The sequence below is a fragment of the Mastigoproctus giganteus genome, chromosome 6, assembly GCF_048544385.1.
Source record: "Mastigoproctus giganteus isolate SK-2022 chromosome 6, ASM4854438v1, whole genome shotgun sequence".
Classification (NCBI taxonomy): domain Eukaryota; kingdom Metazoa; phylum Arthropoda; class Arachnida; order Uropygi; family Thelyphonidae; genus Mastigoproctus; species Mastigoproctus giganteus.
In genome coordinates this window covers 227734950-227754287 of record NC_143580.1, presented here as the reverse complement: position 1 = coordinate 227754287, position 19338 = coordinate 227734950, and the positions used below count along the sequence as shown (strand labels likewise).

Sequence of the window (19338 nt, the reverse complement as noted above, 5' to 3'; positions counted from 1 at the left end):
CAGTTCGATTTTTTTTCCTTAACTGAATTTAATTTTTGTTCTTTTTTATGTGATTAATAAAGCTCTATATTTCTGCATTCTCTAAACTTAGCCGCTCAGTTTAATTACAACTATATAATATTTATTACTCTTCTCCCATATACTTTTGAGTTCTATAAGTAACAGTTCATAAGCTGCACCACGATCACGAGCTTTACATTACATCCGTCTTTGTATTTCTTTTTTTCGATGAAAATAATTATGAAAAATTTGCAAAATGGAAAAATAAATAACTTCTGGATTTATATTAGTCCGATTTTAATGAAATTTGAATCGACAAATATTTTTAAAAGATCCAAATATAAAATTTCATGAAATTTTTATATTTTAGTCTTTTAAATTCCTGTTTATATTTTTGAACTGCGCTGTAGACGAGTGGTCATGCACGAGGTTACATAAGTACACGTGCTTTAAGTGAACGGCGTTCAAGCCAGTGACTGCTAAATACGATGCTGTTTCTTGTATTCTCTCTATCTCATGAACTCTTCTGATCATGTGGTCGTCCTGGAGTGTAAACAGAAACATTTATTTATGTCTTGACCGTAGAGTTAATGGTGCAAGTTTTGAAAGTCATTTAAGTGACGAAATCGAATGAAGGTGAAAAAGGGCACTTCATTCTCCGGGTGCAGTTATCAGATATGTATTTGGAATAACGTAATGCCGCGAAGGGCTATGGGAATACACAAGCACCTCATGGTTCTATGTACTTAAAACGTGTGGTAAATTGTTTACTTTGATCTATCCAGATAATTGTTTTATCCATTTCTTCAGTTTGTAAATGTTTTCCTCTTAATCAGTAGGGCTACTGATTGGGTCATGCGTTGCTCGTGCCTGGTAAAGAGTGGTGCAATGTTGGGGGGGGGGGTTCCTGTCGTAAATTTTCTTGGCGAGTTCTACCAATGATTTCGTGTCGCATTTCCTTGGCAATTTCTGCCAATCCATGGACGCATTTCACGTGTACGTGCGCTATACGCCTTACAACGATCACTACACTGGACCCCTCGCTTTACGATTGCTTCCCTGTAAGATCAAATCACTTTACGATGGATACCCCATAACCACCAACCCCGACGGCGCCGTTTCAGGGCTATTTGGCCCATGTGAAATTTTTACGCAGCCTGAGGCTTAAGCCCGAAAAGCGTTTTAGTCTTTATACACCATCAGGCATCGCTCATATTGTGAAGTTATACTTCATAACTGAATTGCCATCATTGCATCACCAGGATACTACCCACCCACCGAAGATGGACCAAATAGCCTTGAAACGGTGCAGTCTGGGTGGTGGTATCCGCTGAGAATGAGTAACAATAGTCTTCTCCATTGGTGAAGCGTTACTTATTCGAGGTAGTGCTATATCATGGCAACTCGTTCAGAAGGTATTCACAATATGCCTTTTTTAGCTAATTTAGAGTTTGCTGCGTACTAACATGTTGCTATTGCACAAACTTGTACATTGTCAAATTTTTAATCAGCCTGAGGCTTCAGCCCTAAAAGCGTTTTAGTCTGATTTTTGTAATGTTTTGGCTCATCGGTATATATGACGCAATTCATGTTCATGAGCATTTCTTTAAAATGCTCCTCCAGGACCGAAGTCCATATGTGCTGATGACTGTCAATTTAGGATTTATTCACCCCAAATTTAATAATTTAACCAATATATATATAAAATAAATAATATTAATAATAATATAAAATAATAATATTAACATAAAATAGTATATACAATTACATATTCACTCGATCGGCAGAATGAATTATTTACAATATATTTAAAATTAAATATAAATAAGTACATTATAAATGCAGTTCAGTCAGTCAAATATTGAAACGGACGCCCTTGTGGTAGCACAGTCGGTAGGAACGCCGTCCTCCCCCACACTATGGCTCTTTTTCACAACGTGGCTGAGTTAGTCGGTCTCAATCGAGGGTAGCGTGGTTTTTTCTCCCGGAAACAGAGAATTGATCTCGGAACACTCGCAATTCACAGACAGTATACACGGAGCAGTATGGCTTTAGTAGCCGATGTTCCTAAAACCCAACAACAACAAGAATTAAAACTGATGAAGTGCGTCTCATGAACAGCAAAAAAAGATACGGCACTTTAGCTTGAAAGACGCGTTGAGCTGTCCCAGACATTCAGTTACCTATATGAAGGGCAATAAAGATCATCTCTCTATATATATAACGCGGCATCTAAAACTCGTTTTAGTGCGACCTTGAAGGTAACTAAGGTTAGTTAAGAGAAAGGCATCATATAAAAATGATAACAAGTTTGGAAGTTCGTCTAGTTCTCGAAAGATAAAGGGAGAGAGAGGAGGATTTCTGAGGAGTCGTGCTACTCAAATTATTCAGAAATAAGTATCTTTATGCAATGAAACGTTTTAAGAAGACTGATATCTAAAGCTTGTGTTCTGGAGCAGTGTTTCTCAACCAGTGGTCCGTGGGAAAGTAAATTGTATTGTAAGTATAAAATATAATCACAAATAAAATTAAGATTGGCAATCAACTGTTGTTGATGCAAATCAAGAGGTATCCCTTACAATGTATATTGTATTGGTTTTGTTTTTGTGTATTCTTAAAGTATTTTTTACGTTTCACAAAATTAGTGTGGGAAAATAACTTAAAATTTGTAGTGATTGTATATGTCGGGTGAGTTGTTTTAGTATATTTTTAATTATATTTAATTAATAAGTGATATTTTGTTTGAGATTGGAATTATTTATTTTAAGAATTTAATATCAGTCCTATACTCAATATAGTATACTGAACAACAAGGATAAGTGGCTAAAAACGATTTTTGAAACGTCAACCAAATACTAGTTTTTCATAGATGTAAAGAAATCCTACCCGGTGGTAAGTAAAGAATGCTTGAAGTGGCTCGTGAATGGTGAAAGGTTGAGAAGCACTGTTCTAAAGTAACTCCTATTTCGTATTGCTTTGTACAATGCATTCTGTCCTCGTGGGTAGCACAGTTGGTATAATCACCATCCTCCTCACACCCGGTGGAAAAGACCTCAGTTCGAATTCCTGCCAACGACGTGAAGAATCTTTATGGGCCTGGCTTAGTCGAGCATAATCTTTCAGCAAGATGTGGAACCGCGTCATTGGAGCTTGCAGGTACTCTGAACGATACGTTCCCGGACGGTTGGATTGGGTGTGGTGGACCCATACTATGGCCAGCTCGTTCACCTGACCTAACTCCCTAAGATTTCTTTTTCTGGAGCTATGTGAAAGGCCTGGTTTATTCTACCAGTATCTAACATCGCCACCTTATGTACACGCATCGTGCAGATATGTTGAAGCGAATCTGGTCTGAAATCGAATACCATTTGGACTTCTTCGTTGCACCAAAGCTCATGTAGAAGTCTGCTGACTTTTTTTTTTTTTTATTATAAACTGTTTGAGTTTTCTTTCCCAGTAAAAGTTATTAAATTTTTCTAGTTCACTGGATTTTCTTTTTGCGAGTTACATTGGTGTTCAAAGAAAGTGCATCACCCCTTAAAATTGTAATTGTCGTCCGAATAACGTAAGTACAGTATATGGCTATTTCTTACAGATTGCATCAGATAAGATTGACACGCATAGGTGATGACGTAATATTGCATCAGCTGTTACTTTCAGCTATATAAGCACGCTCTGCAAGAGTTGCAGTCATTCCTTGCTTGTGTCAGGATGGCGAGTTAAGTGCAGTTGACCCCACGAAGAAAGAGTTGTTTTACATGAGGAAGAATGTTCTTCCCGTCATATTGCTTATAGAGTGCCTTGTAATCAGTCGACAGTGAGTAGATTTCTTTCCAAACTCAACAATACTGGTTCTGCTCATAGGAAAAAAGGAACCAGACGCGAACGAGTCTTTGCGCCAAAACAGGACCGCGATTTGAAGCGCTTATGCCTTAAAAACCGTAAAGCTTCTTCGTCTGAACTGAAAAGAGAATGGGAAGAACATACAGGAGTGATAGCAAGTGCAGTAACAGTCAGAAGACACCTCTTCAAAAATGGACTTGTAGCCCATCGTCCTAAAAAGAAGCCCCTCCTCACACAAAAAAATGAAAAAGGCCCGATTAATTTGGTGTAAGGAGCATGTCAAATGGACTCCCGAGCAGTGGAACTCAGTTGTTTTTTCGGATGAGAAGAAATTTCAACCTGCATGGCTCTGATGGGAAACAAACGATTCCTCCGTAGACGTGGTGAAGAATACCATCCAGACTGTTGGCGTCTACAGTGAAATTCCCTGCCAGCCAAATGATATGGGGGTTCATATCGTATCGTGGAGTAGGTCACCTGCACTTTATAAAAAAATCCGTAAATGCCAATGGATACCTGGCTATATTGGAAGGCAAATTGCTGCCAACCATTAGAGACCATTTCAATCTGCCAAGTAACTGCATCTTTCAGGACGACTCTGCTCCTTGTTATCGGGGGGGGGGGGGGAGAAAAGTGTAAGTAGGCACTTCTGTAGTTACTTTATCTTCATTTCTGCATTAGAGGTTCAACAGTAATGTGTTTACATTTGTTACAGGTGAAAAAATGGTTGGAAGAATGGCTCCTTAGCTGGCCAGGAAACAACTCGGACCTGAATACTATAGAGAACTGTTGGCATCGTGTGGAATCTGCAGTTGCCAGAAAGAAACCAAAGCCCCTTCGTGGAAGCCATAATCCGTGTTTGGAACCACGAGCTATCAGTTGATTATCTTCAGATTGTTGATCTTGCCAATGCCTCGATGGTGTGCTGCTGTCATCAGGGCCAGCGGCGGTTCAGCTAAATATTAGTTTGCACCTGGTGAACTTTTCATTTTGTTTTCCATTTAAAATGAAGCTAATTCTGATAACATTTCAGCCATAATTGTCGTGTTTACCAAAACTGTTGTATAAAGGTTGCAAAGGCTCATTTTAGAATGTTTTGAGAGCACCTGTCAAATATTACTTAGCTTTGCCTTAACCGTTAATAAATATATTTTGTTTATATTTCTTTTTGTGATGCTAGTCATTAAGGTAACATACCATAGCGAAAAAGGGTTAGAAATGGGAAATTCCCAGGTGATGCACTTTCTTTGAACACCAGTTATTCAAAATCAGAGATGTTCAAAAGACCTTTAAACTGTATATGGTGCAATATGGCAAAATTGCAGATGCGCCTAAATCCCTGCAACGACGCGCATTTAAAGAGTTGCTACTCTCACCTTTCTGTCGACATACATAGATTAAAAACCGATTTATAACTTTACTGTGATGGAAAGCCCTATATGTAAATCTGTCAATCAAAATATTCATTCCTGTTTTCCGAATGACTGTTTTCTATATGAAAAGGATTAAGGCCTGCTTACGTAATAACATAACCCAGAAAAATTTCCTTTCTTAGTCCAAATATTGAAAGGAAATTTTATGTGATTTAATGAAAAGCTCTCTCTTTTCTGACATCGTTATGGAGAAATTTGTAACTTTAAATGATAGGATGACTGCCATACGTACAAAGGGTAATGAATGTTTGCTTCCTTTTCAATTTTCGAATTTTTCGGATTTTCGGGTTCATATCGGATTTTTTTTTTTTATCTTCGTCATTATTATGTAGTTCACTAGTAAGTGTTTTAGCCCCTGAGATGTAAAAATTTTTGTAAATGATCAGAGCTGGCCTTTTAATTTGGCCTAAGCTGGACAAATGGGTCGAAGCACACAAAAAAGAGAAGTCAAAAAATAAGACGTTCGCTCGAGACCGACCAACTCGGCCATTGTTTAATACGGAATTAAGCAGGGATTTTCATGGCAGTGTCTTGAAAATATCAGGTCGAGCAGGGTTCGGTCTCTCAGTGATTGACGAGAAGCCAAAAATCTTGTTTTAAGCTGGTCACAGTATTGTCTGCGCGTAGCACAGTGGTATCGTCACCGTCCTCCCCACACCTTGTGGAATAGTCCCGAGTTCGAATCCCGTCGATGATGCGAGGAACTCTTATTGGCTTTTTTCACTCCGTGGCTGAGTTAATCATTCTCAGGCGTAGATAGCAAGGTTTTCCTCCCTAGAAATTAGGGTTTTTTTCGTCCATCAAAACGGGCAAATCGACCACAGAAGAGCTGCATCGGAATTTACAGACGAATTACAGTTTTTATTTCTAGTGTACCCGTGGCAAATATTTCGACAAACCTATTACGAAACTATTGCTCAACGGTTTGACCATTCTCCTGATGGGCGAATGGTCAAATCTGGATCTAGACTTCATTAGACACCTTGTGTAATCTATGTCATGATATACACGTGCTGTAATTCGGGCAATTTTCTTACATATGCGGGTATATGTAAGAAATTACTGGGCTTAATATAATAATTTGAATTTTTTTTATTTTTGAAGCCATAGTATGTAAAAACAGACGTAGTTAAAAGCTGTTATTGGGTGTCCTTTAAGAAAATAAACAGATATTACGCTTACTAGGCAAAAAGTTAGTAATCTTTATTCAGTATATGGTATATCCACCGTTAGCCCGAATTACAGCACGTGTATATCGTGGCATAGATTCCACAAGGTGTCTAATGAAGTCTAGATCCAGATTTGACCATTCTCCCATCAGGAGAATGGTCAAACCGTTGAGCAATAGTTTCGTAATAGGTTTGTTGAAATATTTGCACCGGTACACTAGAAATAAAAACTGTAATTCGAATCCCGAATATAACGCACTGCATACATTGACTAATTGCGCTGCTGTAATCGTGTTTCCGCCTTCGTGGCCTTCATAAGGTCGTTCATAACCTGGCCTTCATAAGATCATTACTCACATGCACAACTGTATATCTCAGGAACAACAACTCAGTCTGAATAATAATAACTGCTGGAGTGCCACAAGTATCTTTCATCAATCGCAATGAAAATATTTTCATGTACTCCGACGCCATCAAGATACTGACCAAGCTATGATTACATATACTATAAATAACAGGATCGCTGAGTTTGAACAGTTTGTGCTGTTCCTAAACCCCAGTAAATCTGAAATGATGATATTCTCTTTAAAGCCGTTGCCAGCCAAAATTATTCCCTCTTTCCGTGGACCCCACTTCCCATAGAGAACAGATACAAAAACCTTCGGGTTATTTTTGACTCAAAAGTTAGTCCATCAGCATATTGAAGCGCTAGTAATAAGATTGCGTAGCCTTAGATGGTACGCCAAACAAAACTTTCTGTATGCAAATAACTTCAGAACAACGGAGGCTTATCTAGACTGAAAATTACCCTGCGGTACTCAGTGCAGCAGGAATTTGGGCTTCAACTGCCTTTACAGTCAAGAAAAAAATTTAGGCCAAAGACTATTGGCTATTTAAGTGGCCCCGTCATAAACATCACATTCCTCTACAGGTAAGGACGACCCAAATAGAGTTGCTACGGCTACCAACCACAATAGACAGCAGAATTCTCACAACTTCTACTGAACTGCTAACTGGTCTCATTTAATTCCCAAATTTCTGGGATCTCTGTACCCGACGCACCCCTGCACAATCTTTAAGGTCAACCGCAACGCTGCTGCCAGCGACAGACACTGGTGCAGTCACCACCGGCAATTCAAACCTTGGTATCAGGTGAAGTGGATATGAATAAATTTGCTACTCAATCCCCATGTAGACGCCTAATGATAGAGCAAGTCTCCGCTTTACTCGATATTCAGACGACTCTGTGAATTTGATGACACTCGTCTCTCTCTCTCTCTCTCTCTCTCTCTCTCTCTCTCTGTGTGTGTGTGTGTGTATGTGTGTGTGTGTGTGTGTTGAATTCGGCTCCAGTGATGATGCCCAAACTGTTACCCTCCAGAATGAGTGCCCGTGCTTATCAGACCAATTGGTTGTTTTATTGCACTCAGAGTTGACACAACTGGAAATGATTTTTGTGTATATGTATAACACTGTGCTGCCAATTTATTAGGTACACCCCTGCTGTGCACACAAATGGTTTGTCCCACAACGTTGCAAGTCGTATGACCACAGTTGTGGATATAAATGTAGCAGAACAACCTTTCTAGTATCAGTTAAGCGTGCAAACCGTAACAAGAATGGGGAAAAGGAGTGATCTAACGGACTTCGAACGTGGCATGGTATTAGGTGCAAGACGTGCTGGACAAAGCATCTCTGAAACGGCAGTTCTCTTGAACTTTTCACTCACCACAGTTTCAAGGGTGTATCGAGAATGGTACAACGAACAGAAAACATCCTCTCAACGGCACTCCTGTGGAAGAAAATCGCTTGTTGGTGACAAAGGTCAGAGGAGGATGGTTAGAATTGTGAAAGTAAACAGAGGCGCCATAATGTTGCACATCACGTCAGAATACAACCTTGGTGCGCAGAACAAAATATCGCAACGGACCACTAGTCGCATTTTGTCGCGAATGGGCTACAACAGCCGATGGCCACATCGCGCACCTTTGTTATCAGTGAAGAACAAGAGAGCACGCCTCCTTTGGGCACGCAAACACCAGCACTGGACTATCGAGGATTGGAAAACAGTTGCTTGGTCTGACGAGTCGGAGTTCCTGGTGCATGATGGAGTTCCTTCCATCATGTTGATGGAAGATTCAGAATTTGGCGAAAACAACATGAATCCAATGATCCGTCATGTCTGACGACTACACTGCAAGGTGGTGGGGGCACTGTTATAGTGTGGGGAATGTTTTCTTGGCACACGTTCGGTCCATTGATACCCATAGATTCACGTCTGATGTCACATTGTACCTAAACATCGTTCCTGACCAAGTGCATCCGTTCATGTTGACAGTTTATCCTCAGTCAGGTGGTTACTTCAAGCAGGAAAATTCGCCGGTGCACAAAGCTCGAATCACTATGGAATGGTTCCAGGAACATGACAATGACTTTTCTTTGCTGCAGTGGCCCGCTTAGTCCGCGGATCTCAATCCTATTGAACATCTTTGGGATGAGCTGTAAGGGGCTGTTAGCTACAGGCCTACACCTCCGTCGAATTCAAGGAACTGCGTGACACACTCATGTCTGCATGGTACTCCATTTCTGCACAACGTTTTCAGCATCTTGTTCAATTCGAACAAGATGCCTAGACGAATTCAAGCTGTTTTGAAGGCTAAAGGAAGCTCAACACGCTACTAGGTAGGTGTACCTAATAAAGTGGCAGCATAGTATATATGTTTTCAAATTTTATTTAATTTTAATATACGTATTACATAATTGACATTTAAACTATAATTTACCTTTCAATTCTTACAAAATTGTTAATGTCGTTTATATTACTTTGCTCTAACTTTCCATTGTCATAATTGTTAACATAACCTACACTACTCGACAAAATTAACAGAACAAAATGTTTTTCATGAATATTTTATTGTGAACAGTGTCTTCGGCGACACGTTTCACAATAAAATAGGAGTCCCGTTTTAGCCTAAAAAAAGATTGAACAGTTATTTCATCTGGAGACAACGAGGAATTCCGGAGCATCACATAAAAGGACACTTACGGTTGAGGGGTGTTCTTGTGTAGGGTGAATTAATGCTGAACTTCCGCATCCCTATTTATGATTTTGATGAAGTTACCGTAACTGCGCGGAGGTACCGAGAACAGATCCTCGAACCGTATGTGCTACTTGTTAGGAGCGTGGTTGGCCCAGGTTTTATTTTCATGCACGACAATGCCACTGCACATAGAGCTCAAGTGGTGAGGAATATCTTGAAACGGAAGATAGCCAACGACTGCCGTGGCCAGCACGATCAACAGACTTAAATCCGATCGAAAGTAGGTGGGACGCCCTTGGGCGTCGTATTTGACGCTGACAGCGAACTCCTCAGTCACTTGGTGAGCTAAGGTCGGCCCTGGTGGAAAAATGGGATTTGTTGCCACAGGATCTTAGATACCCTTATATCAAGCATGGTTTAATGCTATCAGGCCTGTTTAGCTGTTGAAGGCGTCATACGTCGTACTAATGTCATGTGACCATATTTTCGAACATCTTGTATCGACTTCTGTAATGTGACCTTTTAGGTAATTCTTATACACCCCTATTAATGTCCCTTATACCTGTTCGACGTTTCTCGCTGTCTGCTAATTTATCGTTATTCTGTGGTACATCACCATATCAAATTTTGTCCCGCTTCATCGCAAGCTGCATGAGTTAAACCACGTTTCCTATGTGTTCTGTTAATTTTGTCGAGCAGTGTAGCAGCCCCATGGGTTCACGCCTAACGTCCACCAAATGTAAAGGATTTTTTTGTCTTCTATTAACCAATATCGCTAAAATGCGCCTCCAGAACCGAAGTCCATATGCGCTGATGATCTTCAATTTAGAATTTGTTCACCACGAGGTTAATAAATTAACCAATATATATAAAATAAAATAAATATTAATATAAAATACTATATGCAACTACATATTCACTCAATCGGCAGAACGAATTATTTGCAATATATTTAAAATTAAATATAAAGAAAAACATTATAAAACCAAATGAATCTAAAGCAAAATGTTAAAACCGACGGGGTGCGTCTGATGAACAGCATAGAAGAGTTGAGGCAATTAATTTTAAAGGCAATGAACAGTACGTTGAGCTGTTCAGATGGTCAGTTACCATACGGTTTCTAAAACTCGTTTCAGTGTGACCTTGAAGGTAACTAAGGTCACTTAGGCGAAAGAGATACAAAATGATTAAAGAGAACTGTCGTGAAGTCGACAGCAAGTTTGTCTATAGCTCTCGAAAGATAAACGGAGAGAGAGGAGGACTTCTCTGGACCAATTGCTACTCAAATTATTGAGAAATAAGTATTGTTTTTCGTTTTATTCTTTAATGATTTCTGACCCAATTATATTATTGGTGAATTATAGCATTAGTTCATTGGAATTTTCCGTTATATTTATACAGTGGAACGTTTTTACGAGACTGATATCTGAAGTCTGTGTTCGAGAGTAACTCCTGTTTCGTATGGCCTTTGTACAATGCATTCTGTTCGCGTTGGTAGCTCAACACGGTGAATAGCAGAAAGCTCACAACTTCCACTGAGTTGCTAACTGCTCTCATTTCATCCGCAAATTTCTGGGACCTTTGTACCCGACGCAACCCTGCACAATATTTCAGGTCAACCGCTGCGCTCTGCCAACATTACGCAAACATAAACTGAGTGACTGATTCACAACGTGTGTGGGAAGCCCTTGGGCATCGCATTGCACGCCTACTGCTCTGTCACTTGGTGAGCTAAAGTCTGCTCACCAAGTAACATACAAATCCCATTCTTCCACCATTGGTGGAAGAATGGGATTTGTTACCACAGAAGCTTATAGACACCTTATGTCTAGTATGGTTCACTGCTCTCAGGCCTGTTTAGTCGTTGGAGGAGATTTACGCCGTACCGATGTCATGTGACCATATTTTCGAGCATCTTGTATCGGCTTCTGCAATGTGACCTTTTTGGTAATTCTTATAGAACCCCTATAAATGTCTCTTGTCCGAAGTTTCTTTCTTTCTCTCTTCATTTCATCGGTATTCTGTAGTACATCACCGTACCAATTTTTGTCCGGCTTCATCGCAAGATGTTCGACTTACACCATTTTTCTCTGTGTTCTATTAATTTTGTCGATCAGTGTGGTTTCTACTATTTCCTGCTCAGTCTCAACATACTACGATGTTCAAGGGCGAATCTCAGAAAAGAATCATCCATGACCAATTTTGGAGCGAGGCGAACTGAATGAATTGATTGATAAAGGTTACTTAACGCCAAAGTTTGTAGCCCTTTGGTGTAGGATGAATTGCAGTACATGAAATCCTGTTTCTCTGTGCCTTTAGGAAAAGCCCAATGGCCTTTCTTTCAAATACTAAGAAACAGAAAGTGAAACCCTGATCATAATTTATTATTTTTCTGTAGGCGTACCCGTTCAGGTGGCGGAAGTGACGAGGGGCCATGGTGCGACTAGATGACCTGAAAGAGGGTGCAGACCTGCCTGGAGATGTCGGAAGAGCTACCGATAAGCCACCAGAATGGTTGGACAGGGAGAAGTTTAACCGAGGTCGGGACTTTGCTAACAAACACTTCTTCAGGTAAGAAGGTTGAAATTAGTACATGCGTTGGTATTTGCCAATTTTCTTGGTCTGTTCGATCTCCAGATCCGCTGGATTCAGAATTCGCATCAATCACTCCCTTTTTTTTTTTTTTTTTTTTAGCAGGATATTATGCAGTGGCCAACACGTTCAGATCTGTTGCATCTTGTGGTTCTGATGATGGAACCAATATTCGTGCATCTATGATGTTCGTCCATAGTCTCCTTAAACCAATAATTTTTATTGAGTTAGGGATAATTCGATGAAAATAGCTCAACAGTTATTTAGATCACCAGTTGTTGTTGTTTTTTTTTTTTTCCTGTTAATTGAAAAATGCTAGAATCCAGACTTTTACAACAACAAGGCATGTGAAACCTAAGAAAAGAAATTTTTGCTGGAAATGTGTAAAAATGAGCAAACAAAAATGGAAAAGCATTGTAGTTGAAAAATTTTGTTTCTGGAAATTTTTTAGTGCGTCTACTGCTGAGACCATAGTTACGAACTTTTTTGGATGCTGTAGTTCATCCGGCTTTGTTGGACCTATTTGAGGGAGAGGGGTAAGATCATTCTCTTTACTCTCTTCTCAGCTTAAAACTAAAGATCAATCGTGAAAGTTGCACCAACTCGGAAAATAATTGTGCTGGACATGTGTGCGTGTTTTAAGATTGCCATGGTGAACTCCAAGTAGATAAATCTTCATATAAAAGCTAGCAGCACAAGGTATAACAACGTTAAAGATTAATAATAATACCTTCCACTGGTATCAACGTACCCATCCCTGCCAACAAAACCACCCCCCATTTGTGATACCACGTCCAGATGTTTTGGGTTCTCTTAAAAAGGCAAGTAGGGTCCATCGTTTCGTGAGGTTCTTGCCACATTGTCTGCTTACCATCGGGGAAAAACGAAGTGTATCGTGATTCGTCTGAGACTTAGTTCCATTGTTCGACTGTTTCTCCAATAACGAGGTTCTCGGCACCACTGCAAGCGGATTTTTCTATTTTCCTCTGAAACAAATGGCTTCCAAATAGGCAGGCGATTGCCAGTACCCAATTTCTTCAGTTGTCTGTGCATGGTATCGGTTGAAATAGGTCAGTTCTGGAATTGGTTGAATTCAGATGTTATTTGCTGCACACTGGATGTCCAATTTAGAGTACAACGGATTCGCTCTTGAAGTATTGTTTTTCTGCCACATTTACGTGTTTGAGATGTGGAAGAACCGCTTACTTTCCAGTCATTAAAAACCTTTTGAGATGAATGCTTTTGAGAAACCAGTTATGGCTTTCGTTCTTGAATCGTTGTTGTTCTAGTAGGGTTTTAGGAACATCAGCGACTAAGGCCATATTGCTCCGTGCATATTTTCTGTAAACTGCGTGTGTTCTGAGGTCGATTTTCTGCTTGCTGGATGAAAAACCCGAGTTTGTAGGGAGGAAAAACCACGCTACCGCGCCTGAGAACGACTAACTCAGCTATGTTGTTTCGTTACCAATTGGTAACGAAAACTCGAGTCGGAAATGACGTAAATGACGTCACTTCCTAGATGATGCTGATTGTTATGTTTATAAGTACGTCTATGTTTTCTATTATGTTATGTTTATAAGTGTATGTCTACGGTTTTTTTTTTTTTTTTTTAAGGGTTTGGGCAGCCTGGGAACGAGATTTCTGGCACCCACCAGTCTTACACTTCACTGGTGGCTGCGGGAAGATTGTTTAACTGCACAGATTGAGAGGGTGAACCCAGGCCCCGGGTCGAGGCTTGGATTCACTATCTCACTCTGTGCTGTTACCCATGCCAGGGTCTGGGCGGCGTTGCGTTTATCAGATTGGTGGCTATTCCCTGGTAGTAGTGAGGCCTGTTAATACAATATATTAAATAGAAATTTACAGGCCAACATGCCTGAAAGTTTTCTTTTTTTGCCTAAAGTGAACGCAGGTGGAGATTGACGTAAGCCTTGATGCCACCATCGACGACAAGATTATACATATATAGATGACGCTGATTGATGCTAACTAACGTCGTTAATTCGGTAGAATAAATAGCAGGCGTGAGCATAAAACGTTACATCGTTCATACTAAATATTTCGGGCTGAAGTAAAACCGAGTGGTAACGAAATTGCGAGACGTAAGTGACGTCATTTCCTAAATGATGCTAACTCAGTCACTAACGTTGATTCGGTAACTAAGTAGCGGGCGTGATTATAAAATGTCACATCGTTCATAACTTCGGTTCTAGTTGTTTCGATTTTAAACATTTAAACGGTTTTGATTTTCTTTCGTACCCTACTATCGAACTGTGAAAAGTTCTGGAAATACAATCTCAAATATACGTTTTCTAAGATGTTTTTACATAAAATCACATAAAATAAAACAGCTTTCTTGCGTACAGGGTACACACGCTGCCTTTTTTATTTATTTTAATTTTTTTCCCCTCACACTCCTCAGTCCATCACGCGACCAGTCGCGCCAATCTACTGCCAAGTTTTATGTAGCGCGGTAAAACGATTGTTTCTGATACTCCGGCCCTCGTTTGTTACTTTCCTACCCCCTAAGCAGCTTATTTTAATGAAACTATTACATGTAGTTAGGTTATGGAAACGTGAATAAGTAATAATTTTTTTTTTTTTTTTTTGTAATTTGCAGTTAAAGAAGGCTGTTGTTGTTTTAGAAGCATCGGCGACTAAGGCTATGTTGTTCCGTGTGTATCGTCTGGAAATTGTGTGTGTGTTTTGTGGTCGGTTTTCTGTTTTGTTGGACCATCCGAGTTTCCGAGAGGAAAACCATTCTACCCTTGCCCGAGACCGACTAACTCAGCCACGTTGTGAAAAAGGCCCATAAAAATCCCTCACGTCATCGACAGGACTCGAACTCGGGTTTTTTCCACCCGGTGTGGAGGGGACGGCGATTATATCAACTGTGCTACCACGAGAGTTTTGTAAATATGCAAAATGTCCGGATATTAATGGTGTGACTGTGTAGGTCAAATCAACGACAGTGTTCAATTTCTTCCTCTTCACGTAAAAAAACATATATATAAAGAAGCAGTTTATTATTGCAAAGTTGTCTGAATAGAAAAAAATTTATCCACACCATTAGAGGATGGAATAGGGCCTATTTTAAATAAACATAACTCATAATTATATTTAACAATTGTTTAATAGATTATTCATTCGCTAGATGGCACCAGCTGTTCGTTTTATTTCGTTCTGTAGCTTGTAGGAGCTTTCCTACAGAATGTTCACATTTAAGGACAAAAATTATGACGAATGGAGATTGTTTCCGAAGTAGTGGATGCTCTTAAAAGAGTTTTCGGCGGTCCCTTTACTAAGAATGTATATTATTTTTTTTTCACGATTTGTAAAATTTGGCGCCACTTACAGAATAGCGCCCCCGGGTAAGAGCCCTGCTAGCCCCACACCGGGTGGAAAAGGCCCGGGTTCGAATCCCGTCGATGAGGCGAGGAACTTTAATGGGCTTTTATCACTCCGTGGCTGAGTTAGTCGGTCTCAGGCGTAGATAGAAAGTTTTGCCCCCCGAGAAACGGAGGTTTTTCGTCCAGAAAAACTGACAAATCGACCATAGAACACACGCAATTAACAGACATAAGACACAGCACGGCAGATGAATTTAATTATTCGGTTGGCCTAAAAATAATAGTTTTTTTTTGTTTTTTTTTTAGCCCTGCTAGCCCCTGCTTTAATCTGGCACTGTGAGTGACCACGCGTTTACTGTTTTTACAAAATAAAAAGTGCTGAGGAAGAAATATTACGGAGTGTTTTGTTTCCATTAATATTTTGGGAAACTTTAAAGTCGGAAGCATTTGAGGTTAATTTTAAAGATTCAACTTATCAACCGGAAGGGTCTTCTGATCCAGTCCTTACTGGACAGTGTAAAGTTGCGTGACCAATAAACTACTTTGGCACCATTTGACAGATGATTTATTAAATTATTACTTGTATATTCGTAGAATGTTATTTGTCATGCCACTCACCGGGTGGAAAAGACCTGAGTTCGAATCCAGTGGATGAAGTGAGCAATTTTTATAGGTCTTTTTCACAACGTGGCTGAGTTAGTCTGTCTCAGGCGAGGTTAACATAGTATTTTCTCCCGCAAACGGGTTTTTCGTCCAACAAACAGAAACTCGACCACAGAACACACGCAATTTACAGACAATATGAACGTAGCAATATGGTGTTAGTCGCTAATTCTCCTAAAACTCAAATAGATTACATATAGCAGATTAGTTGTTGGGCCACCTGGGAGGCTCGGTTATATTTAAGTGTGGCCCACCTCCCCGTGGTATAGACGGACACTGGGCTGACTTTCCAGGTGATCGCCTTCCTGATTACTAAGTGGCCAGCAACAACTAAACAACACACACGCTGTGCACAAACATTAACATTACACGCGTTTTTGACCTTTTACAGAGCTTTGTATTCATCACAAAGTACCTCAGTGGAGATGAACTAACTTTCTGAAGCCACCGCACATGTCTAAGATTTTATAATTGTGTCCCTCGGTGAATAAAACATTACAAATGCGGCGTTACCATTGTGTTATATAGAGGATTCCTTCTGAACTACATTTGAGACCATACCTGCAACCGATCCGTCATTTTGAAGCAATATGGTCGTTAACAGCTCTTTCTACGTTAACCCCGTGTACTGTCTTCAATGCCCGTCAGTGTCATTATGGAAGATTAGATACCGGGGTGGCCCTTGCACTGATCACTGAGAAACCACTTACTACACTGATCCACCCCAAAGAATGCTCATTTACAGCCTCCCTCTGATTCCTATTTTTTACCAGCTCCTGATCCAACGATCTTTCTTAGCAGTAAATCTAATCCAATTTATATAATCAGACCATTAGTGGATATCGTGCGATGGTTGCGTAGTTTTTTCAGGAAAATGCAGATTTTTTTTATCCAAAACAACAGTCAGACCGACTAGAACACACAATTCACAAGCAAAATACACTTGTGCCTCATGGCCTCATTTTATCTAGATCTCAAGCAACATCAACGTAATTGATGGCTGTTACAGGAAATCGGGGTCCGTTATGAAGGGAGCCCTCTAGCGTTTTTTAATTAATAAAAAATCAACCAAACCAACTGTGGGGCGTGTGTAAATCAACGGGCAGGTTTATAGCCACCAACAGGAAGTTAAGTTAGTTTGCAATCGAAGCCTATTCGAAAGTTATTTCACTTTTGTGTTTTTGCTTTGGCTTGACACTTTCGTGGGTAGAATATTGCATATAAGCACCGTCCACCCTACACCTGTTGGAAAAGGTCCGGGTTCGAATTCCGTTAGTGACTCGAGGAATTTTTATGGGTCTTTTTCACATGGCTGCGTTGGTCTCAGGAGAGAGTAGCATGGTTTTTTCTCCTGGAAACTCTGTTTTCCATCCAAACAGGCAAATCGGACACAGAACACTCAGTTTATAGGCATAAGTATACAGCGCAATATGGTTTAAGTCGCTGATGCGCCTAAAACCTCACAACAGTACAATACAAAGTGTGAAACCACTGGCCAATCAGCTGTAAAGAAAAACTTTGTGTTGTCTTTCAATCCACCAGTACAGACATGGTTTTCTTAATTATTATTTTTTGTATTCCAAGATTAATAAAGTCATTTTCTTCTGCTAATTTCAATAGATGTCGTTAAGAAATTGCTTCTAATATCATTTTCTTTTATTCCTTTCAGCGTGTTCTTCGCTCACTTGGCTGGTCTTGTCCTTGGCGTTCATGTACCGGCCATGTTTATACCACTGCTCTATACGGGGAAGTCGGGAAGTCTCGTGTGCCTGTTTCGTCGCTATCTAAGCACCATGCTCCACATACGCAGCTGGTATGAAGGTGACATCTGGAACCCCGAGGATCCTGCCCACAAGAGCATTGTAACAGTGAGACAAATGCATCGCAATGTTGCCGACAAAATGAACTGTCCGTCCCGCGGTGGAGGAATGATGTACATGTCTCAAAGGGACATGTCCCTCACACAGTCTTCCTTCGTGGCCTTCGTCCTTCTGTTCCACAAGAGGATCGGAATTTCTTGTTCGAAAGAGGACCTCGAATGTTTTATTCATTTCTGGCGCTCTGTGGGCTACCTTCTCGGCATAGATGAACGTTTCAACTCCTGTTCGGGTACCTTCGATGAGACCGTTAACCTTTGCAAAGTGATGCTAGACGAAGTCCTAAAACCCGCACTCAGATCCGCTCCCGAGGAAACTACTGTGATGAGTCGAAACATCATCAAGGCCCTTAATAGTTTCGTAATCTTTCTAAGCTGGGAGGCCATGGTAAAGTTTTGGTGCGAACTCATGGACTTTGACTGGGACATCAAGATGGGTCCATACCAATTGGTGTCATATCTGCTCATGAAGCTCACCTTTGGTTACTTGCTTCATTGCTCAGCCATCTACTCCTTTCTGAACATCCAACTCCACAGGACAATTCGTAATGTATTGAACTCTAAAGAACGCTATGAAAACCTTCTAAATCGTGCACAAAATGGATAAATGGTTAACCAAAAGTTCTGTTATTCATCTGGCAAGACGGGTCTTAAAGCAAAGCTCACAAATAGTTGCAGATTAAAACTATTTTGTAGCGTTACCGATGATTCATTCCAGGATTCGAGAATGCCCACCCACCAATGTTTAATAATTACCGATAGTTTATTCGATTGAGAAGTTCAGGCGATCAGTCTTCAGCTCAAATCAAGGATTATTTCTGCAACAGTTTAAAGTGCTATTTGCGTGACAGATAAATGGTTCGACTGGAATTGCAAAGAAAATATTTTTGTGGATGTCATCGAAGTAACATTTCATGCTTGCGGACACGCAATCATGAAATGCATGATTGCGTTTAATGTATAGCAGGAACCTTGGACTATTATAACAAATGATTACGTAGAAAATATATAAAATGTTAACAGATTACCACAATGAAATAAAAACACGTAAACATAAATCTACTTTTTTTTTATGAAAAATTGCTGATGAACTCCCACAGCTGCAATTATAGGATCCATGAGAAATCTCGATCTTCCATCAATTTCCAATTCGAAATGCGTTCCACCCACGAATCGCTTGATGAGGGACCTACAGCTGGTCTATTAAAATTGTTTTGTCTGTGTGCATATGCAATAGCAGATCTGGTTTTCTGGAGTAAATTTTGAAAGAAATATACACTGCTCGACAAAATTAATAGAATACTAGTAAATGTGGTGATGAAGAGGGACAAAATTTGGTATGGTGGTGTACCATAGGATAACGATGAAATG

The 19338-nt window shown here is 40.1% G+C and overlaps 1 protein-coding gene across 2 annotated transcripts in view; it reads left to right on the top strand.

The window, feature by feature from the left end:
* LOC150085057 (uncharacterized) overlaps positions 1-18952 on the top strand; it is a 30304-nt gene extending 11352 nt beyond the window's left edge. For both annotated transcript variants that reach the window (XM_090375741.1, XM_090375740.1), the window contains exons 2-3: positions 11885-12057; positions 17761-18952. In XM_090375741.1, coding sequence (XP_090231867.1) covers positions 11921-12057; positions 17761-18574 — 951 coding nt within the window. In that variant the 5' untranslated portion in view covers positions 11885-11920 and the 3' untranslated portion in view covers positions 18575-18952. The remainder of the gene's footprint in view (positions 1-11884; positions 12058-17760) is intronic.
* Positions 18953-19338: the final 386 nt, after the last annotated feature.